The 23,465-nt window shown below is 46.8% G+C and overlaps 1 protein-coding gene across 1 annotated transcript in view; it reads left to right on the forward strand.

The window, feature by feature from the left end:
• TG (thyroglobulin) overlaps positions 1 to 23,465 on the forward strand; it is a 173,349-nt gene that overhangs the window by 122,212 nt on the left and 27,672 nt on the right. The window contains exons 42-44 of the mRNA XM_082236144.1: positions 10,889 to 11,053; positions 12,536 to 12,703; positions 19,981 to 20,162. Coding sequence (XP_082092270.1) covers positions 10,889 to 11,053; positions 12,536 to 12,703; positions 19,981 to 20,162 — 515 coding nt within the window. The remainder of the gene's footprint in view (positions 1 to 10,888; positions 11,054 to 12,535; positions 12,704 to 19,980; positions 20,163 to 23,465) is intronic.

The following is a 23,465-nucleotide window of genomic DNA, read 5'->3' on the forward strand; positions in this document are numbered from 1 at the left end:
TTCAGGTTACGGACTCCGCTAACCCAGAAATAGTGCCTCAGGTTAAGAACTTTGCTTCAGGATGAGAACAGAAATCGTGCTTCAGCGGCGCGGCGGCAGCAGGAGGCCCCATTAGCTAAAGTGGTGGTTCAGGTTAAGAACAGTTTCAGGTTAAGTACGGACCTCTGGAACGAATTAAGTACTTAACCCGAGGTACCACTGTACACTGCAGACGTCTGATCTCCCTGGAGGCCAAGAGATGTGATGATAGACTGCTCTGCCTCCTTTCTTTTAGCAAATGTTTTGTGCCACTGGGGAAGTGGTAATTCTGTATTGATTTGTTTTGGAAGCTGTATGTGATGCCAATAAAGGTTTTACGATATGATACGATTTATGATAAGTGGTCATCCAGCTTCTGCTTTGAAACCTCCAAGGAAGGAGAGTCAACAACTCCTTGGAAGAGTCCCTTCCACCATCTTACCATCATAAAGTCCTTCCTGGTGTTTAGTCAGAACCTCTTTCCTTGCAACTTGAATCCATTGGTTCAGGTCCTACCCTCCAGAGTAGGAGAAAACAAGCTTGCTCCATCTTCCATATGACAACTCTAAAGATATTTGAAGATGGATATCTCCTCTCAATCTCCTCTTTTCCAGGCTTGGTTTCCAGACCCTTGACCATCTTGGTCACCCTCCTCTGCAGATGTTCCAGCTTGTCCATATTCTTCTTAAATTGTGGCACCTGGAACTGGACATGTGATGAACTGGGATGTGGAACTCCCTGGCTCTCCAGATGTTGAATTGAGTCCACAAGTCCCAGCCAGCATGGCCAAGAATCAGGGGCGGTAGGAGTTGTGGGCCCCAACATCTGAAGGGCCACGGGACCCCCGTTGCTGACTTGTTCACATAAGAGTTGTGTCTAGCAGCTAGACAGACACCGGTCAGTGCAGATTATTGCTCAGGGAAAGAGTAAGACTGACCTGGAAACGTTTTTTATTGGATCTTACAAAAATCAGAGGACACCAATTGGTTACTGGCACAAATGGAGGCAAGCTGGAATTCAGTAGTATCGTACCCCAGGGACCTTTTGATACAAACACAATGAGTTTTCAGGAAATCGTTTGTTAGGCAAGCATTCACATAATGAGTCAACCTTTTTGAATTGATTCCTATGGGGAAGTTTCTAATGTGTTTCAGAGCACAGAATTTTTACCCCCAAATGACCACAAAAAACCCCCTGGAAAACTGTCTGAAACTTTGCAAAAATGCTCTCTTATTTGTCTGATCTCTTCCCTTCCCTCCCACCATAATTTCTGGTGAAACAGCTGCCATGGGACATCAAGACACAGAACGTGAGGCTTGTTTAAGGCTGCTTATTTGTTTACAGTACTACACACAGGTCCAGCTGTTTGGATATCTGAATCTGTGGTGTGTAATCCTTGTGTTTGTATAAGTGAATTTTTGTATAATGATCATTTGGAGATCCAGAGGTTCTCTGTTCTAGCCCGGTGGCTTCTGACAGACTCCTGGTAATGTTTCCTTCACAACAACCTTGTGAGGTAGGAGAAGTCAAGAGTCGGTGACTAGCCTAAGGAAGCCGCCTGTCACCACCATTATTACTATCTTCCCAGCACCAAGTTAAGACCTTCCTCTACTTCCAGGCATCTGGTGGTGTTGGACTGATTATAATTTGTCAGGTGGTGCTTGCAAAGCAATTGTTTCTTTTCGTGGTTTTATGGGATGATGCAGTTCTAAATATTGCTTGGTCAAATGGCGGTTCATGATTATGTTTTTAATCATGCAGAATCTGGTATTCTAGCCCTCGGTTGGCTTGGGCCACAGTGTGGCAGAGGCTGAGAGACGGGGGCATTGGTGAGGTACTGGAGAACAGCGCGGTAGATCCCACATGTTCTGTGGGCACACACCTTTTATTGAGCTGAATAGAGTGAAAGATATTACGAGTCATGGGGGTGTGTACAGTCTGAAGACTGCTTCGTTTATCTTTCAGCTGCTCTCTTGTTAATGCTGCTAACGCTGTTTTATAGTTTATAAACGGTGCATTGATTTGTTAATCATGTAACATACGGCTTCCACTGTAATTGTGTTACTTAGCTTGTTTTCTGGTCACTAACAGTGTCTTGTAGATTGCAATTGTCTTGTAGATTGCACTGACAATTTGATAATTGTCCTATATGAGCGATGCTGTATCTGCAATGTTCAATCACGTTATTGTTACTCGTTGTTTGTGAGCCGCTTTGGGATTCCTTTGAATTAAAAGCGGCAAAGGCATACAATAAATCGAATCAAACTCCCATCAGCCCAAGCCAGCGTTGTCACTACTCAAGGATGTTGGGAGTTATAGTTTGGAAGCACCTGAAAGGCGCTTTAGCCCTCTCTGTTTTATCTCTTTCTACTATAGATATTCTTCAGGTTCTTTTCTCTCTCTCTTTTAAATAATATTTTATTCTTTTTCCATATCAAAAGTTACATTTTGTTACTCAACAGCTATATTCCAATTCAACAAAACTAGTGACATTGAGGCTTATAACCCAAATTACATGCAACTGCGTTTTAAGGTTTTGTCTTATCTAACTTCATTCTCTTTAACATGTTTCTTAATATATTCTGCTATTTCATATCCTGCTGTGGTCTTCATATATGGGAAATAACTTTTTAAAAAGACTGGAAAGGGTTTCCAGTCCTCTTTAAAGGATTCTAAATTTGAGTCTCTTTATCAATGCTGTCAGTTTTGACATCTCTGCATATTCCAGTATTTTCACCAACCTTTCTTCCTTTGAGGGTGTTATCTTTTCCTTCCATTTCTGTGCACAGAGAATCCTTGCCGCTGTAGTCACATACAGCAGGGGAGTGGGTGGCACTGTGGTCTAAACCACTGAGCTTCTTGGGCTTGCCGATCGGAAGGTCGGCAGTTCGAATCCCCACGACGGGGTGAGCTCCTGTTGCTTTTCCCAGCTCCTGCCAACCTAGCAGTTCGAAACCACACCAGTGCAAGTAGATAAATAGGTACCGCTGCAGCGGGAAGGTAAAGATGTTTTCATGCGTTCTGGCTTCTGTCATGGTGTTCCATTGCGCCAGAAGCAGTTTAGTCATGCTGGCCACATGACCCGGAAAGCTGTCTGTGGACAAACACTGGCTCCCTCAGCCTGAAAGCGAGATGAGCACTGCAACCCCATAGTTGCCTTTGACTGGGCTTAACCGTCCAGGGGTCCTTTACCTATTTACCTTTTTTTACCTAGTCACGTACATAAATACCATCGAGGCTTTCTTTGGTTTATCTCATTCTGCTACAGATATTCTTCTGGTTCTGACCTACTGTGACCTCTTCTGGAATGTAGCAAGGGAGGAAAAATCCCCTTTCCCCCCAGTAAGAGCTTGTGCTGTTGATGATAAGGCAGTAAGGGAAGGAAGAAACATGATTCTACAGCTGTACACGGAAGTGCAGCAGAAAGGACAGTGTGTTACATACGCAACACACTACTAACGCAGCTACTTCAGCATTCAAGCATTTTCCCGAAGTGCCCTGATTCATAACGCAGTGTGCAGAGTTGCATAATTCGCAAATGCTGGGCTTCTGTCCATTGCTGCTGAAGTTAGACTTCATGGAGGAGGGCAGGCTCCAGAATTGCTTCACTCCACTGGAGCAATTACGGTAATTTTGAAACATGATAACATAAGAGCAGGCATCCCCAAAACTCAGCCCTCCAGATGTTTTGGGACTACAACTCCCATCATCCCTAGCTAACAGGACCAGGGATGATGGGAATTGTAGTCCCAAAACATCTGGAGGGCCGAGTTTGGGGATGCCTGCATAAGAGGATGCCGGCTGGATCAGGCCAATGGTCTGTTCCCACAGTGGCCAACCAGATGCCTGTGCGAAACCCAGAACAGGACCCAAACACAAGAGCCCTCTCTCGCTTCCTGTAGTCTCCAACAACTGGTATTCAGGATCATTACTGCCTCTTGACCAGGGCTCAGCAAACCTTTACAGCAGGGAGCCGGTCCACTGTCCCTCAGACCTTATGGGGGGCTGGACTATATTTTGGAAAAAAACACACACAAACGAATTCCTATGCCCCACAAATAACCCAGAGATACTCTTTAAATAAAAGCACACATTCTACTCACGTAAAAACACCAGGCAGGCCCCACAAATAACCCAGAGATGCATTTAAAATAAAAGGACACATTCTACTCATGTAAAAACATACTGATTCCCGGACCGTCCGTGGACCGGATTGAGAAGGCGTTTGGGCCGCATCTGGCCCCCGGGCCTTAGGTTGCCTACCCATGGTCTTGACTGTGGAGGCAAAGCATAGCCATCATGGCTTAGTAGCCACCCATGAACTTGTCTAATCTTCTTTTAAAGCCATCCAAGCTGGTGAGTACCACTGTTTCCTGTGGCAGTGAGTTCCACAGTTTAACTATGTCCCAAATCTTCCAACATTCAGCTTCATTGGGTTTCCTTGACTTCTAGTGCTGCGAGAGATGGGGGGGGACTTTCCTCTCTCCTCTTACTCCATGCAACGTATAATTTTATGAACTTCTATCATGACGCATCTAACTCACCTTTTCTCTAAATTAAAACCCCAAACGCTGCAACGTTTCCTCCCCTCGATCATTTTGGTGGCCCTTTCCTGAACATTTCGAAACCCCAGAATATTCTTTTTGAGGTGAGGCATCCAGAACCCTACGCAGTCTTCCAAACGCAGTCACACCCCAGATTTGTGCAATGGCATTACGATACTGGCGGTTTTATTTTCGATTCCTTTCCAAATGCGAGAGCAAGATTTACGTGGGTTTTCTCTTGGTTTGACTCAGACATTGAGCAGGTTTCCAAAAGTCACTGTAGGTCATTCGCCCTCCTCCACAACAGGGAGGCATTGCGGAGATGCCTGCATGATGCAGCCGAAGTTCATGCTAGTTTGAAGTACTTTGCATTGTGTGTCTATATATCTATATATCTATATATCTATATATGATGCGGGTGGCGCTGTGGGTTAAACCACAGAGCCTAGGACTTGCCGATCAGAAGGTTGGCGGTTCGAATCTCCACAACGGGGTGAGCTCCTGTTGCTCGGTCCCTGCTCCTGCCAACCTAGCAGTTCGAAAGCACATCAAAGTGCAAGTAGATAAATAGGTACCACTCCGGCAGGAAGGTAAACGGCATTTCCGTGCGCTGCTCTTGTTCGCCAGAAGCGGCTTAGTCATACTGGCCACATGACCTGGAAGCTATACGCCGGCTCCCTCAGCCAATAAAGTGAGATGAGCGCCGCAACCCCAGAGTCGGCCACGATTGGACCTAATGTTCAGGGGTCCCTTTACACACACACACACACACACATATATGCGTACAGTACAATCCCTGTATCAGGGGAACCTTTTTCACATTCTTCTGGGCAGTCAGATGAGGTCCATGCACCAGCTGTGGGCTAGAGCAGCAGCAAAGATGGGCAGAGCAAGGAATGGAAACTTTACCTTTGCGCAGTAGGCTTGTTTCTACCGCAAACCCATCCATCTCTGTCATCCATCCAGACAAGCAAGAGGCATTTGCCAAAGTTCAAGGACACATTTCAGCCAGTAGCTCGCACGGCATCAGTGAACTCTTTATTCAAAGAAACAAAACAGCTCAGGCCTAGCGAGCCCAGCAGCTCTTCTTGGTAGATCTTGCCCCAATCAGTCAGTTGTGAGGACTGAAGTGCCCTGCCTTCCACAGTTGCCTCTTCCTCCTATGGGTCCTTCCCAAGCACTCTGAGACTCTGTCAAAGGTTTTGCCTTTGCTCCGCCCTCTTCATACCTCTTCGGGTTCTGGGAGACCAAGGGGAGGTGAGTGGATCACTTCAGGAGGGGGAGAGCCCCTGGCTTCTTCAGCAGCCTGCCTCATCTATCTCTGCCTCTCCCCACCCCTCTCTAGCCTCCTCTGATTCTACCTCTGATTCTGGACTGCTCTCTGCTACAGACTCTTCCTGCTCACTAAACCCTGTTATCTCTTCAGCTTCTGACACCTCTGTAATGGGTATGGGGTTGCTCGTGCGTAAGTTGCCGCCTCTCCTGGTTATGTTGCCTTGTTAAACCTTTCTGTCTGGACAGCCCTTCAATTCGTGGCTGCCTCAGTCGCTAGCAGAATCCGTCAGTGGGCGTTTCTTAAATCTTTTCCAACATAAAAGTTATTTGACACCCAGTCTCCTCCTACTCTCTCTGCGCGGAAGTCTTCTGCGCAGGGTGGGCGTGGGTAGCGGAGGACCCGTGCTCTCCCCGCTGGTGTCCGGTGAAGAGTCCTGGAGCCCTCTCGCCGATTCCCCCAGCAGCCCCTCTATATCCCCGGTGTTGCGCTGATTTGCCTCCCCATCTGCGGAGCTGCCTCTCTCCCTGCTGGGCCCTTCTCCAGCATCATTTGAGAGCCTTCCCTCCGCCTCTAGCGCCGATGTCAGTTCCCTGACAACCTCAGTCTGCTCCTTCTTCTCCTTCGTCATCCCACCACCACTCTCTGAGCTCTGAGACTTCTTCCCCGGGGGTTCCCCAGCTGGTGCCTCTCCTCAGCATCCAGCCAGTCCATGACACTCTAGTTAACACTGGTGGGGTTTATTATCATCTTTATTATTTGCCTGCCCTTCACCTTAAGACTCATGGATGGGCTGCAACAATGGAATTGTTACTGGGGACATTGGCTGCTGTTCTTGGAGATGTTGGGTATTGAAACTGGAACTGTTTGTATGCAAACCAGCGAGCTGGTGGCTGCAGCTGTCATGGCCGATGGATACTGTTGTCCAACAACGGGATAGACAGGGCTCGTGAGTGGAGTGAGTTGTGAACCCAGTAAGTGTGAACCTATATATGCTCCCTTCTGTTGAGTCAGATCATTTGCCCATTTGGCTGAGTGTTATCATCTCTCAGCTGCCTTGTGAAATGCAGGAGTACTGCATTTTGAAAAAAGCAAATGAGCATATAGCAATTCTAGGGGTTAGCACATGGGTAGACAAACTAAGGCCCCGGGGGCTGTATCCGGCCCAATCGCCTTCTAAATCTGGCCCGTGGACGGTCCGGAATCAGCGTGTTTTTACATGAGTAGAATGTGTCCCTTTATTTAAAATGCATCTCTGGGTTATTTGTGGGGTCTGCCTGGTGTTTTTACATGAGTAAAATGTGTGCTTTTATTTAAAATGCATCTCTGGGTTATTTGTGGGGCATAGGAATTCGTTCATATTTTTTCCCCAAAATATAGTCCGGCCCCCCACAAGTTCTGAGGGACAGTGGACTGACCCCCTGCAAAAAAAGTTTGCTGACCCCTGGTAGCAGGTCATCAACCCAGGCCTGAGTCCAGCCCATTAAGAAGTATCCTTTGACCCCTCCAGTTACGAACCTCAAGGCAAAGCAGATAAAGTTCTGTGGTGGGAGAGACTTTGTCTATGTGGAGATAACATCCCTTCAGGCAGTTTCCATTTGCACGTGGCTGTTCTTCTGGTCCTGGGCAGAACTAACATGATTAGCAGCGAGGCTAGTATATGTTTCTTTTAAAAGCACACCCTTTGCATGTTTGTTTTTGCAGCTCTTTTCTTTTTGCAACCCTCCAGCGAGATTGCCGCCATCAAGAATGAGAGAAGGATATTAAGCCCCTTAATAGAAGCCTACAAATCTATTTATTTTTGAGGGATTAAGCGAACTCAGCTGCTGCTACTGCAGCAGCCTGAAGCAAATTTGAAAGCTGAACACAGACTTTTCTGGACATAAAAAAAGTTATCATTCGCATGTGGGAAGTGGCCTGTAATACGGAAACCAGCAAGGCACTCAAAACTGCTGAATGTATTGCAAACTTACAGCTAGGCAGATCAAGCAAATGCTTGTTTATAGCAAAATAACCTCCAAGGCAAACCTTTTATCAGATGTTTCTTCAAGGGCAACCCCATGTAGAGGGCATTACAGTAGTCCAGTGCAGGTGGGAAAAATCTGTTCAGTTTGCATTTAATGGCAAATACACCTAATTCACACTTTTCTTCAAAACAAGGCAAGAACCAAAACATAGCCATCCTTCAAAATTCTCACCGTAGGTCTCCAGCCAAATAGTGCACAAAAATGCATATATTTAAGGGAAATGCCCATGAAAACACAAATACTAGAGAAAGGAGCACAAAAAATTGTGTTCTACAGTGGTACCTCGGGTTACAGACGCTTCAGGTTACAGACTCCGCTAACCCAGAAATATTACCTTGGGTTAAGAACTTTGCTTCAGGATGAGAACAGAAATCGTGCAGCTGCGGCTCAGCGGCAGCGGGAGGCCCCATTAGCTAAAGTGGTGCTTCAGGATAAGAACAGCTTCAGGTTAAGAACAGACCTCTGGAACGAATTAAGTACTTAACCCGAGGTACCACTGTATTAGGAAACATTGCTTTGCAAAAAAATACAGCGCCGCCTCTGTGCAGTAAAATAAGGTGTAGGTCAAAGCTTGGGTGTGTCTGATGTTCTTTGGATCACACCCATTGTCTTTAGATGAGTCAGGCTCCAACATAGCTCCCTGTTTCTTTTCGGGATTCCTAAAATAGTTTCCCTACAAAGCAGACAGTCGAAGGGCAAAATCCTTGGACAGCAGAAAAGTAAGTGGTCTCCTGGGAGTCCTTCACATCTGGTGAGAGTGCAGGATTGACTCAGCGCCTCTTTCTGATTATATTTGGAAACCGAAATATACTCGGAGTCCTGTAATGATTTCATACTCTTTATTGCAGCTTGTAAAACAGTGATTGAATTGCACCCCCAAACCTCAGGCTTTTATATACATTATTTACACAATGAGCCCCGTCTGATTGGCTGATTCTGTTTCCCTCCTGGAGCCTGATTGGTCTTTTCCTGCAGGCCAATCAGCTGTTGCATTCTACAATCCTACCAGCCTAATAGGGTCTTATACAGTGGTACCTCGGGTTACAGATGTTTCAGGTTACAGATGCTTCAGGTTACAGATGCTGCTAACCCAGAAATAGTACCTTGGGTTAAGAACTTTGCTTCAGGCTGAGAACAGAAATCGTGCGGTGGCAGCGGGAGGCCCCATTAGCTAAAGTGTTACCTCAGGTTAAGAACAGTTTCAGGTTAAGAACGGACTTCCAGAACGAATTAAGTTCTTAATCCAAGGTACCACTGTATTGCTATTTTATAAAATTTTAATTTCAAAATGTTGTAAGCTGCTGTGAGTCATGCTCACACCAAGTTGATAGTTCCCAGATCCATTTTTCGGGGGGGGGGGATGTGCCCCAAACTACCAGAACTTTGGAAACACAGTCTTAGAAGTCATTCAGCTATCCAGGGAGGCAGGGAAGCGAACCAGCTGCTAGGGGCAGTTGAGAGATATCCTAATCTGAGACTACTTCCGCAAGGGAAACGCTCATATTTGACTCCCCGTTAACGAGTATAAAGGGGCCTGTCAATTCCCAGTGAGATGTGGCTTCATACTTTCACCAAGACAATTTCCTGATGAAAGGATGCAGCTGAACATTAGTGATAAGGACCTGAGCGGATGGGGGATGGAGGCAGAAGGAAGTAGATTTCGCTTAGACCACATTTCCACCATACATATAAAACAGTACAGTGGTGCCCCGCAAGACGAATGCCTCGCAAGACGAAAAAATCGCTAGACGAAAGGGTTTTTCGGTTTTGCGTTGCTTCGCTAGACGGATTTCCCTATGGGCTTGCTTCGCAAGACGAAAACGCCTTGTGCTTTTTTCTTAAAGCCGCTTGAAGAAGCGCAGTTGCAACGGACCGTGCTTCGCAAGACGAAAAACATCGCAAGACGAAAAGACTCGCGGAACGAATTATTTTCGTCTTGCGAGGCACCACTGTAGTATATACAGTCATGGCTTCTCCAAAGAATTCTGAAAGGTGCTGAAAGTTGCTAGGAGGCCCCTATTCCCCTCCCAGAGCTACAGGGAATTAAGAAGCATTGCTGTTTTCAGCTATGTAGGCTGAGCATACCCATCATGGCTAGGTGTTAGTGGCAAGGAAAAAAATATGGTAGGTACCGTGTTTTTCTGTGTATAAGACGCCTCCATGTATAAGACGCCCCCTACTTTTGGGGAGCCCAAATTTAGAAAATGGACATATGCACTATCCGTGTATAAGATGCCCCTAGATTTTTAAGCTTATTTTAAAGTAAAAAAAACCCCATATCTTATACATGGGAAAGTACAGTATATAAAGGAGAATTCCCTGCATGCCAAGATCCAAGTTTGGGGCAAGTACTTTTGGTGACAGAAGCCTGGCAGTGATTTTAAAAACACAAAGTAAAGTATGGAAATATAGGGTGTTAGGCCTTTGAAACGTGCCCTTCTAAGTTCCTTACAAAGTTCCCCTCTTCCCTTAGCATAGGAAAAAGACCGCACGTTTGGTAGGTTAAACATGGTTTACTTACAAACTCTTCAAAGGTCAGGTTCATATGCTTTTCCATGCAGCAGTCAGAAAACACAGGCAGTAAAACTTGGCTAAGTTACCGTGGTGAAAGTTCCTCAATTACTGGTACAGGAACTCAAGGGAGGCTGGTTGGAGCCATGTCGTCTGAGCTTGGAGCAACATGTTGAGTTTCTCAGGTAGACTGAAGGGGAACAATATCCCTGATTTCCTTCCTCCCAAGGTGAGGGGGGATTAAACTAGCTAATCCATTCAGGACAGTTTACTCTATGGTGTTAACCCCGACATGCATTAATTAGACTTGAGCATGTTGGTTATATGAGGCTGGTTATCTCACAGATCTGAGAGACCTTTGGATAATGGCCAGCACTCCTTGTCCCCAATCATCAGTGGCTTCATCCACCCTACTGCTTCAAATAATTATTCTTTGCTTTCCAGGATTTAAGATGCATCAGGGAAGAACTTAATCCACAACCACCTTGACTTGGACATCTGTTTTCTCTTTTCAGGGAGGTTCTGCTTTTTCTCCTGCTTCAACCATCAGTCAGGAGAAAGCACGGGCACAAGCTTCCATTTTGGCTCATGAACTGGGATGCCCTTCAGCCAGCAGCGAAGAAACTGTATCCTGCCTCCGCCAGTTGCCTGCCAAAGTCCTCAATGATGCACAAACCAGGGTGTGCCTATTTTCTTGTTTTGCTGGCAGAGCTGAAAATGTGTGGGTTGTGGAGGTCAGATCTGCCCCATAACAGTACCAGAGATTGGTGTTCCATTTTGTGTGGGTAAATATTACCCTTCAGTCTGGGGAATCAATATTTGCCAGGAAGGAAGAAATGGTAACAATATAAATCACATTTAAAGGAGAAACTAACCAATTTGCACTTCTCAGAGCACTTTGTGAACTGAAACACAGCTGTTCGCCAAATTTTGCCATGTGGTTCTCCAACAAAACAATGTGCAAAAAAATGCGTAATAGTGGAAAATGTGCTTGAAATGCACATATTAATGAAAATACAGAATGTTAGCGAGAATTGTTTGCCCCCCCCCCGAAGTGTATATTGATTAACACTGCTTACAAAGATGTGTTGATTAGGACAAATTCACACCAAAACAATGACAAATTTTCATGGGAATATTTTTTTAAAAATCACAGTTTGCTCTGCAAATGTGAAGAACTGAATTAGAGATTTGCGGGTGGGCTGATTAATGTGCTCAAGCAAAGCTAACAGATCAATCCATTCCTCTGTCATTATCATGGCTGGAATATTGATGGGTTAAGACAGGCATAGGCAAACTCCAGCCTTCCAGATGTTTTGGAACTACAATTCCCATCATTCCTAGCTAATAGAACCAGTGATCGGGGATGATGGGAACTGTAGTTTCAAAACATCTGGAGGGCCGGAGTTTGCCTGTTGTTGTTTAGTCGTTTAGTCGTGTCCGACTCTTCGTGACCCCATGGACCAGAGCATGCCAAGCACTCCTGTCTTCCACTGCCTCCCACAGTTTGGTCAAACTCATGCTGGTAACTTCAAGAACACTATCCAGCCATCTTGTCCTCTGTCGTCCCCTTCTCCTTGTGCCCTCCATCTTCCCCAACATCAGGGTCTTTTCCAGAGAGTCTTCTCTTCTCACGAGGTGGCCAAAGTCTTGGAGCCTCAGCTTCAGGATCTGTCCTTCCAGTGAGCACTCAGGGCTGATTTCCTTCAGAATGGAGAGGTTTGATCTTCTTGCAGACCATGGGACTCTCAAGAGTCTCCTCCAGCACCATAATTCAAAAGCATCAATTCTTCGGCGATCAGCCTTCTTTATGGTCCAGCTTTCACTTCCATACATCACTGCTGGGAAAACCATAGGAGTTTGCCTATGCCTGCGTTAAGAAGTCGCTCTGATGAATCAACCTGCAGTTTATTTAAAAATAAATTGGGCAGGATTCACCTAAGAAGACCTGCCAACAGAATGCTAGTTCCTGGAATTCACAAGTGGGGAGACAATTATTGCGCTCAGTTGTGGCTTGTGGGCTTCCCTTGGGCGTTGGATTGGCCACTGTGAGAGCAGAATGCTATACTAGATGGGCCACTGGCCTGATCCAGCAACTGTGTTCTAATGTTGTTCCTCCCCCCCTCTGCCCAACACTGACTGCCTCTCTGCTCATATCGTAGCTCCTGGCTATAAGTGGACCATTCCAGTACTGGAGCCCAGTCGTTGACGGGGTCTACCTCCAGGAGCCTCTCGCAGCAGCTCTGCAACGTTCTCGACCTTCGGAGGTGGACCTGCTGATCGGAAGTGCTCAACAAGATGGGCTGATCAGCAGAGCAAAGGCAATTAAGGTAGGTAGGCTGCTGTGCTGGAAGCAGGCCCGTCTTACCCATAGAGGCTAATGGCACAGGGTGCCAGGGCACTAAGTTCTGGAGGACACCAGGCGGGAGTCCAGAGAACACCGAACGAGTGCTCTGAGTGAGTGAGGGTGCATGTGCTGCTCCTGCTGAGCGTCGGCTCGGTTTTTTCCCTTTTAGCCTGCAGGTGCCGAATTCTGCGGGGTGCCAGAAGGCTAAAAGGGGGGAAAACGAGCCAGTGCTCAGTGAGAGTGGTGCCCTCGCCCTCGCTCACTTGGCACAAGCCTGCTCGCTCGGTGTGCTGCCTGCCGTTGCCACCGTGGCACGAAGCAACCAGCTGAGCTGGGAGGCGTCCAGCCTCTGCCTCTTCCCTTCCAGAGGAGCCACCCTCCAGCCGCTGCCCGCCTCCTCCAGCCCTAAAAAAGGTTGACAACTCTGGGAAAGGGGCAGGGCACTGGAGGGATCTTTGCAACATGGGATATGCTTAAGACAAGCCCTGGTTGGAAGTGAAACTATAGTTGCCAGAATGGAGATAGCCTGACTGAGAAGAGAGGAGGAAGAGGATGCCCATTCTCTGTTGCTAGAGAACCTTGCACTGGTGTTAAACCAGTCTGCATCGTCCCTGTGGTTTCTTCCCGTAGGAGTGATGCTATCACCCTTGATGGCTTTGAGGAAATTGAAACAGCAGCTGCCGGCTGCTGGAAGGATCTACAGGTGGGGGGAAATCCATCCATGCCACCTTAATGTCCTTGGAGGAAAGCTGGGTGTTATGTACTGAGTTGAATAGGATCCAAATTGCAGCAGTCTGATTAGTCCTAGAACAATAGGATTCAGAATGCAGCAGTCTGATTGGTCCTAGAACAATAGGATCCAGAATGCAGCGGTCTGATTGGTCCGCAGGAGCCACCCAATCCAACTCCAGGTGGAAGTGAATCCGCAACCTGATTGGCCTACAGGAGAATGCCAGATTTAGCCAATCACGTGGGGCCCTTTGTGTAAATAATGTATATAAAGCAGACATTCTGGGGGAACTTCCATTCCTCCTCACCACTATGAGCTGAATAAAGAGCATGAAATCCACACTCAACTCCAAGTATATTTCACTGGGATAGAAATGTAATATTGCCCTCCCCGTGCCTAAAATGTCCCACTTTCATGGTCTGTGTTTTGCTCAACAACCATGGCTTATATTTGCTTAGATATGCTTTTGTGTATATTTGTTCTTAGCTGGTTTGTGGGTTAAGCTGTGTTCCGTTTACAGTTTTATTTCTACACCAGAGAGGTTTTTGATTAAGTGGTCTACAGACCTTCAGAATAAATTGCCTCTTGCCACTAAAAGGGACTGTTCTTGATATCAGGCGACTCTTGTACACATTTGCCTGCAGATTTGTCGTTCGGGGGCCTCAATCCCTCCAGGCTTCCTGGCAAGCAGATTCCACACGACGCCACTTTGACTAGGGACTGTAATCCCAGATTTGCTCTCGGAGATGTGGGCAGTGTAACAGAGAGTCCCTGGGGCTTCATCTCCCCAGCTGCCGAAAGAGAAGCCCATGTTTTTCAAATTAAGATAACGAGAGACGAAACGTATGTGAGCGTGCCGAAGTATTCAGGAGGCAGACAGTCCTGAAAGTGTTTCTTCCCCACAAAGAGCTCGGTCTTTTCATCTCAGCATCCTGGCCGATGGCTCCTTGCTTTCTCTTTTCCCCCTGTGAAGCACTCTGCGCCGACCTGTTGCCAATTATCGCCGGTTTTACTGCACGCGACTGTCTGCCTTTTCATCACCAGATGAAAAGAATGCCTCTTGGTTGCTCCGAAATGTCAAAAACAAGTTAGGCAACCACTGGTTCTTTTTTCCTTTCAATATCTTTATTGATTCTTCCCTGGGAGAAGAGAGCAACTGGAAGAGAGCAGAGCTTATTCTTTTTCTTCCAGTTCCTCTCATCCCCCAGGGAACTGTGAATGCAGCAGGTAACACAGAATAACTTATACACACTGACAAGTTCATTGCAGCACAACAGTACTAGCTTTGAACTTCTAGGCTTTAGGTATGACAGTACCAGCTTGTTTTCATATCCATACCTTTGCTGCCAGAAATGAGGCCCTTTAAGCCATGCTATGAGCTAGATATTCTTCTGACTTCGTAATCAGAATATCTATACCTGCCGCTGCATCAGACACCAGTTCAGCTCTCATTTTGCCTTCCCCCTCGTATCTCCGACTGACAACTGACCTGTTGCAACCTTCTTTCTAACGCATCATGCATGTTGTTGTTGTTTAGTCGTGTCTGACTCTTCATGACCCCATGGACCAGAGCACGCCAGGCACTCCTGTCTTCCACTGCCTCCCGCAGTTTGGTCAAACTCATGCTGGTAGCTTCGAGAACACTGTCCAACCATCTCGTCCTCTGCCGTCCCCTTCTCCTTGTGCCCTCCATCTTTCCCAACATCAGGGTCTTTTCCAGGGAGTCTTCTCATGAGGTGGCTAAAGTATTGAAGCTTCAGGATCCGTCCTTCCAGTGAGCACTCAGGGCTGATTTCCTTAAGAATGGATAGGTTTTATCTTCTTGCAGTCCATGGGACTCTCAAGAGTCTCCTCCTGCACCAGAATTCAAAAGCATCAATTCTTCGGCAATCAGCCTTCTTTATGGTCCAGCTCTCACTTCCATACATCACTACTGGGAAAACCATAGCTTTAACTATACGGACCTTTGTTGGCAAGGTGATATCTCTGCTTTTTAAGATGCTGCCTAGGTTTGTCATTGCTTTTCCTCCCAAGAAGCAGGCGTCTTTTAATTTCATGACTGCTGTCACCATGTGCAGTGACTATGGAGCCCAAGAAAGTAAAATCTCTCACTGCCTCCATAAAGCATAGGTCTATTGATACCATACCCTCTCACATGTTAAGTCCCAAAATCGTAACGTGCATCTTCCCAGCTGGGCCCCCATGTGAGTCACGTGACCCGCATAAGATCACAGAACCCAAAAGACACATGAGAGCATAGCACCCCAAAATGTTCATTTTGGAGCACCATACCAGGTAGCTTTTTGGGGCGAGATCTCAGCACCCAAAATAGCCACTTCGCTCTCAGAGGAAAAAACATGGAGAACTAGATATCAGGGAAAGGCTTCTACTCCAACCTCCTCCCTGACCAGCTAGTTTCCTATCATGAGTAGGAGTGGGGGATCAATTTTAACACAAGCCTACCTTGGGATGCGGGTGGTGCTGTGGTTTAAATCACAGAGCCTAGGGCTTGCTGATCAGAAGGTTGGCGGTTCAAATCGCCATGACGGGGTGATCTGTTGCTCAGTCCTAGCTCCTGCCAACCTAGCAGTTTGAAAGCACAAAGTGCAAGTAGATAAATAGGTAGTGCTCCGGCGGGAAGGTAAATGGCATTTCCGTGCGCTGCTCTGGTTCGCCAGAAGCAGCTTAGTCATGCTGGCCACATGACCCAGAAGCTGTATGCCGGCTCCCTCAGCCAGTAAAGCGAGATGAGCACTGCAACCCCAGAGTCGTCAGCGACTGGACATAATGGTCAGGGGTCCCTTTACCTTTACCTAACTCACACTTCTCTAAACCAGGTGCAAACCAAAATATCTTTTGAAATCTTCTCCGGATTTTGCAGGCTGTTCTTTAACCACCAGCCCCCTCCCAAAAAAAATATTAAGGGGAAGCTGTGGATGAAAATGTGCCTTTTAAGGGAATGTGCATTATATTGGGGGGAAATCGCTTGCAAAAGTGTGTGTGTGTATTAAGTGAAATGCTCTCTAAAACGTTGGAAAAAACTAGTGAGGATTTTTTCCCCTTCAAAAATAAATCACAAATTCAGGCATGGATGTGGCAGACTGAATATAAGATTGGCAAAATAAGAAACTGATCCGTCCAGCTCTAGTGTGGGAGATTCCCCCCCCCCCCATGTGAGATCCTTTCAGCAGCGTAAATCGTTACATTCCAAACATACGTTGACCGTGAGGGATCTGCCATTTGTGAGTTTGAGGCCTAAACATCCATTTGAGTGTACAAACTGACACACACACACACACACACACTTTTGTTTTGTTTTCGAGTCAGACCAATGGTAAGAAAGAAAAATGGTGAGTTATTCGACGCTGCTCTCTGGAACTATTTGGAAAGAGAGGATTCCAGGCAGTTTCTTGAGCCAGTCGCAAGTCTCCTGCCAACAAGATGGAGCAGAGGAGATGCTCAGGTTTCCAGCTTTTCAGGAAATGACTCTATAGCCAGTTCGGGGGTGGGAGAAATCTACTCTTTAAAAACAGACGGTAAAGGAAATTATATTTCAGAGACATATTATTCCTTAAAAGATGTGTGTTTGGGAGTCCTCCCAAAACCCTTGGCTCTGTTGAGAACGGGGGCGGGTGCTTGACATCTTTCATCGTTCCTGACTGGATTTCTGAATGACTCATGCAAATTCTGGAGCTTCCAGATGACCTGTTTACTGAAAATTCATCCTGATTTGGTGAAATATACTTGGAGTCTAGAGTGGATTTCATGCTCTTTATTCAGCTCATAGTAGTGAGGAATGAAAGTTCCCCCAAGATATCTGCTTTATATACATTATTTACACAATGGGCCCCATATGATTGGCTAATTCCGGGATTCTCCTGTAGGCCAATCAGGTTGCGGATTCACTTTCACCTGGAGCTGGATTGGGTGGCTCCTGTGGACCAATCATACTGCTGCATTGTTCTAGGACCAATCAGACTGCTGCCTTTTGGATCCTATTCAACTCAGTACATAACATTTGGTTTGCATGGGGATTAGGTCACACTGGTTAACGAATAAGCATTTGTTCCAATTTGTTTGCGGAGAAGTTAGACAATGCTGTGTTGAAGCAGGTGTTATCTCACACTTTCCCCCATCACTTTCCTTATTGCAAAAAGAAAGGCTGATTCTCTGACAAGCAGGTTTGTTGTGCTCTAAGAGCTCCAATCCAGCTTGAATTTCCCAACATGAGTTTGCTAGTATGTGATTGAACCCCAGCCGAATATGATAGCCCCTTAGGTGGCTCCTGGAGAATTTAATCTGCTGTATTAGGGTCACTGAAAGCTCCAGCTACCTGATGGTACTCTGAGCAACTATGGCAGGCCTGAGAGGCAGTGTGGTGTGGTGGTTGGAGTGTCAGGTTGTAGGACCCAGGAGACCAGGCTTCAAGTCTCCACCTGCCCATGAAGTTCCCTGGGTGACCTTGGGCCAGCCACTGTCTTTCAGCTTAACAGGGTTGTTGTGATGATAACATGGGGAGCAGGAAAAGTGCCATGTATGCTCTCCATGTATTTATCCTTGGAGAAAAAGGTGCAATATGAATGTAATAATAATAATAATAATAATAATAATAATAATAATAAAAATATAGAGTTATATATGTATTCCACAAAAGTGCTGCACAAGGACAGAATCAGATACAGTGGTACCTCTGGTTACAGATGCTTCAGGTTACAGACGCTTCAGGTTACAGACTCTGCTAACCCAGAAATAGTACCTTGGGTTAAGAACTTTGCTTCAGGGTGAGAACAGAAATCGCATGACGGTGGTGCGGCAGCAGTGGGAGGCCCCATTAGCTAAAGTGGTACCTCAGGTTAAGAACAGTTTCAGGTTAAGAACGGACCTCCACAACGAATTAAGTTCTTAACCCGAGGTACCACTGTATTCTGAGATTCCAAACTTTCATCTTCCATGAAGGCTTCTGTGAATGCCAAGTCCCAGAAACAGGGGAAGGCAGGTTTCCAGGTCAGCTGGGCTGTGTGTGTGTTCCTTGTACGCCGTGCAAACCTCTTTGACCCTACCCCATGGAAGAGACAGGTCATTTAATTATTGGTCCTATTAAAGGTTTTGTTACCAAACAACTTGGGACCAGATGCCTTAGAAGACTGCCTCCGGCCTTCCTGTACAGAGCTGCCCATTCACTATGATCTTCGGACGAGGCCCTGTTAGTGACAGTGCCATCTGCAGAGATGGATCTTACGGCATTTTGGAAGAGGGTCTTCTCGGTGGTGGTGCCCAGCTGTGGAACGATCTTTCCTCTGAGTTACGGCAGGAGCTTACAGCAGCGTGCTTTCCACTGGCTGTTAAAAACGACCTTTTTATTTGCCTGTGTCAGCAGTGTGACCTGTCCACATAAGTAGGAAATTGTGGTTTCTTGTTAAGCCTGAACTGAGCACATATCTCAGTTTAGGTGACAATTTATAGACATTGCGGGGAGTTCAATGCCACGGTCTTCTGATCGTTCTGGCTCCACAAGCGTTTCTGCTTGCTGGATGGAATGAATCCTCCTCTCCTCCCCCTGTGTGCTGTTTGGGAAGTTCTCCTGACCCTTCAGAGCATAGAATCATAGAGTTGGAAGAGACCACATGGGCCATCGAGTCCAACCCCCTGCCAAGCATATTGGGGGGGGTACAGGGGCCCCCCTGGGGGGCAGGAGAAGGGTGAAAAGCCCCATTGCTCTTGCCCTGGCTTCCCCTAGCATGCCAGGTTAGTTGAATCTAGTTGAATCTGTTCCACAATGTCCTACTCAGAGTAGACCCATTGATATTAACGAACCCGAGTTAGCCATGCCAGTTAACTTCAACGGATCTGTTCAGAGCAAGGCTAGCATTGAATAGGTAAAGGGACCCCTGACCATTAGGTCCAGTCATGACCGACTCTGGGGTTGTGGCGCTCATCTCGCTTTATTGGCCGAGGGAGCCGGCGTACAGCTTCCAGGTCATGTGGCCATCATGACTAAGCCACTTCTGGCGAACCAGAGCAGCGCATGGAAACGCCGTTTACCTTCCCACCGGAGCAGTACCTATTTATCTGCTTGTACTTTGACGTGCTTTCGAACTGCTAGGTTGGCAGGAGCAGGAACCGAGCAAAGGGAGCTCACTCCGTCACGGGGATTTGAACCGCTGACCTTCTGATCGGCAAGTCCTAGGCTCTGTGGTTTAACCCACAGCGCCACCCGCGTCCCAGCACTGAATACCACCTGCTTATTTTAAGAGGGCGGTTTTCTCTCGACTGAAATAGCAAAACCAAGCAGCTTATTCTCTGAAAAGTCACGCAGACACTGAATATCGGCAGAGAGATTCATACATGTGCAAACTAAGGTTTTTCTGTCCACCTTCCTTGCATGATTAAACTTCAGGGAAGGAAGGAAGGAAGGAAGGAAGGAAGGAAGGAAGGAAGGAAGGAAGGAAGCAGACGGCCTGTTGGGTTTTTTTTGAATGTATAAGCTGTGCTCCTGAGTTCTTCTGAATCCCATTTTCCTTCTCGCCTAGCGATTTGAAGTAAGCCAAGGTCGCGTCAACAGCAAGGTAGCCTTTTATCAGGCTCTCCAAAACTCCCTGGGTGGAGAAGATGCCAATCCTGCCGTTCTGGACGCAGCCACCTGGTTTTATTCCCTGACGCACTCCTCCACCGAGTACGCCTCGTTCTCCAGGGCTTTGGAGAACGCCACACGGTGAGAAACTCTTTTGCGGTGCTCAGATGCTGTTTTCTGTTTTTAAAGGCAGTGGAGAAGGAAAAGCCTCACCAACAAAATGTTTTCTCATAACAAGCGATGACTCTTTAAAGTGGAGACCTACAAAAACATGACAGTGTGGAGCATTCCTGTTCAGAGTACTAGCCAGCCAGCCAGCCAGAGCCTTTCCCAATACACTCCATTCCATCCCTCTCTCTGGTTTGTGTCCAACTTCTCAGTAGCCAGCTAGAGTTCTACGACCACTGAGTATGCTCAATCTTCAAAGCCCTTTAGGTTCCAAGCTCCCCCTCCCCCCCCAATCTAAAGTTGTTTTGTTTTTCTGCTAAGGTTCCCCTTGGACCTACTGGAAGCTCATTTGTGTGGTGGGGAGGCAGCTTTGACTAAATAATAATAATAATAATAATAATAATAATAATAATAATAATAAATTTTATTTATATCCCGCCCTCCCCAGCCGAAGCTGGGCTCAGGGCGGCTAACAACAATCAAATAATCAAACAGTCAAATAGTGACACAATCTAAAAATATTTAATTATAAAAATTAATTAAATCAAATTGATGGCAACCAATTAAGCAAAATTCTGTGCAGGTTGCCAGAGGAGGGAGTCAGGCTGCGCCCTGACCAAAGGCCTGGCGGAAAAACTCTGTCTTGCAAGCCCTGCGGAAAGATGTCAGGTCCCGCAGGACCACACTTGAAGAATAAGTTCGCTATTAGGATTTCACTAGCTTAATACCCATTTGCAGCACGTGCAAATGTATATCAAAAGGGAATTTCAGTGTGGTTTTTCCCTCGCGGTAGAGCAGCCTTTCTCAACCTGTGGGTCCCCAGATGTTGTTGAACTACAACTCCCATCCCCCCTAGCTAGCAAGGCCAGAGCTCAGGGATGATGGGAGTTGTAGTCCAACAACATCTGGGGACCCACAGGTTGAGAACCACTGCTGTAGAGCAACCCAACGCTTAGAAGTTTAAGTAGTCAAGGGACCATGATTTGTTTGAATTGAGTTTAAAAGGCTGATAAACCGCTCTGATGGATGAGGACAAAGAGGAGGTTCTGACTGCACAGGCACAAGCTCGTCAGTGCTGTGCACAATGGGGTACCACAGCAAACCAGCAGCACCAGCTAGTGTGGTCTTGGCCTTGAAGGGGGTTAAACAGGCGTGGCAAGTCTGCAAGGCATGTGCATCCAGAGCGTAGCAACCCTGCTTTTCTGTGTACATTTTGCAGCTTTTTAGTCAGCCACCACAGCAAAACTGCCTCGTTCTGTTCACTTCTGCTCCTTTCCATGTGATACTGGTGGTCTGACGTCCCAGTCTAGTCCTTTCGGTTTCCCTGCAGTTACAAGCCACTAGTTCAGGAGAAAACAAGCGCTCACAGAAAACCCATTTTCAGCTAGGGATGGGGAACCTGCGGCCCTCCAGATATTGTTAGACTACAACTCCCATCACCCATGACCATTGGCCATGCCATTGGCCTAGGACCCACGTACCTACAGGATCGCCTCTCCTGGTATGCCCCGTGGAGGACCTTAAGGTCCACAAATGACAACATTTTGGAGGTCCCAAGCCACAAGGTGGTTAGGTTGGTCTCAACTAAGGCCAGGGCCTTTTCAGTACTGGCCCCGACTTGGTGGAACGCTCTGTCACAAGAGACTAGGGCCCTGCGGGACTTGACATCTTTCCGCAGGCCCTGCAAGACAGAGCTGTTCCGCCTGGCTTTTGGTTTGGACTCAGTCTGACCCTTATGTTTCCCTTCCCTTATGGTTTTGACTTTTAAAATGAGGCTGCATTTTAAATTGCATTTTAACCTGTATTCTAAATTATTATTTTCTTTTTCTTTTTCTTTTTTCTCATTATGTTTTTACTGAAATTTTATTGGTGTTAGCTGCCCTGAGCCCGGCTCTGGCCGGGGAGGGCGGGGTATAAATATAATAATAATAATAATAATAATAATAATAATAATAATAATAATGCTGCTGCTGCTGCTGCTGCTGCTGCTGCTGCTGCTGGCTGGGCCTGATGGGAGTTGGAATCCAACCGCCGGTTCCCCACCATTTATAGTTGATAAATCACCAGCTTATCACGCCACTCCCAGTTGTCATTTACAGAAGAAAAGTGTTTTCTATCAACTGCCTGCTTGTTTACTATAGGGCCTGTAGAGACCAGGGGTGAGGAACTTGTGATGTTCCAGATGTCGTATTACTGCATCAACCCCAATAAAGGAATGACATTGGACTACAAATCCCATTATCCATGACCACTGGCCATGCTGGCTGTGGCTGATGGGAGTTGTAGTCCAAAACATCTGGAAGGCAACAGGCTCTCCATTTCTCTGTCTTTCTTGCTCTCTCTCTCTCTGTTTAGGATCATTGTAAATGAAGTTGGGAGTGCCACCGTGTAAGTGGGAAATTAGGGCTCATGCTCATTTTTAGGTTGGTAGCTTGTGTGTTTCCCCTGTCCCAGCTGTTCCCCATTGTTGACTGCCACAATTGAGTGGTGGGGAGCAAAACACACAGTGTTATGATGTCGGGATGCCATGTTTGTTTTGCTACTCACTATAGAGGGGTCAGGGACATGAGTGGCGCTGTGGTCTAAACCACTGAGCCTCTTGAGCTTGCCGATCAGAAGGTCGGCGGTTCGAATCCCCGTGACGGGGTGAGCTCCCGTTGCTTGTTCCCAGTTCCTGCCAACCTAGCCGTTCGAAAGCACGTCAAAGTGCAAGTCGATAAATAGGTACTGCTCCGGTGGGAAGGTAAATGGCATTTCCGTGTGCTGCTCTGGTTCACCAGAAGCGGCTTAGTCATGCTGGTCACATGACCCGGAAGCTGTACGCCGGCTCCCTCGGCCAGTAAAGCGAGATGAGCGCCGCAACCCCAGAATCGTTCGCTACTGGACCGAAGGGTCAGGGGTCCCTTTACCTTATAGAGGGGTCAAACTAGAGATGGGGTTCCTGACTTGTTCCTATGCGTGTGGATGGAAGACGAAAGAGGTTTTAACAAAGAAAAAGGTCCTTAGATAGATAGTCCGGTTTTGAATTGTGGGTTGCAATCCTTCTAGCAAACATGAGATGAGGTTATAAACAGCAAGAAGGAGGTCTGAGCGGTTAAGCTGTAGCCCCTGCATTACGTCTCTTGTGGTTTATGAGTGTTTCTTTCATTTTCTTGAGCCGCTCCTGTGTGGTTTCCGCAGGTTTAAATTTGGCCAGTTCCCCATATAGGTCCTTAATAATAAGAAACCAGCTCACCCGCACTCTCCAGCATGTCAGTTCCTAGCCTTCCTTTGCAG

The sequence above is a fragment of the Podarcis vaucheri genome (assembly GCF_965113315.1).
Source record: "Podarcis vaucheri genome assembly, chromosome: 8".
Lineage (NCBI taxonomy): Eukaryota > Metazoa > Chordata > Lepidosauria > Squamata > Lacertidae > Podarcis > Podarcis vaucheri.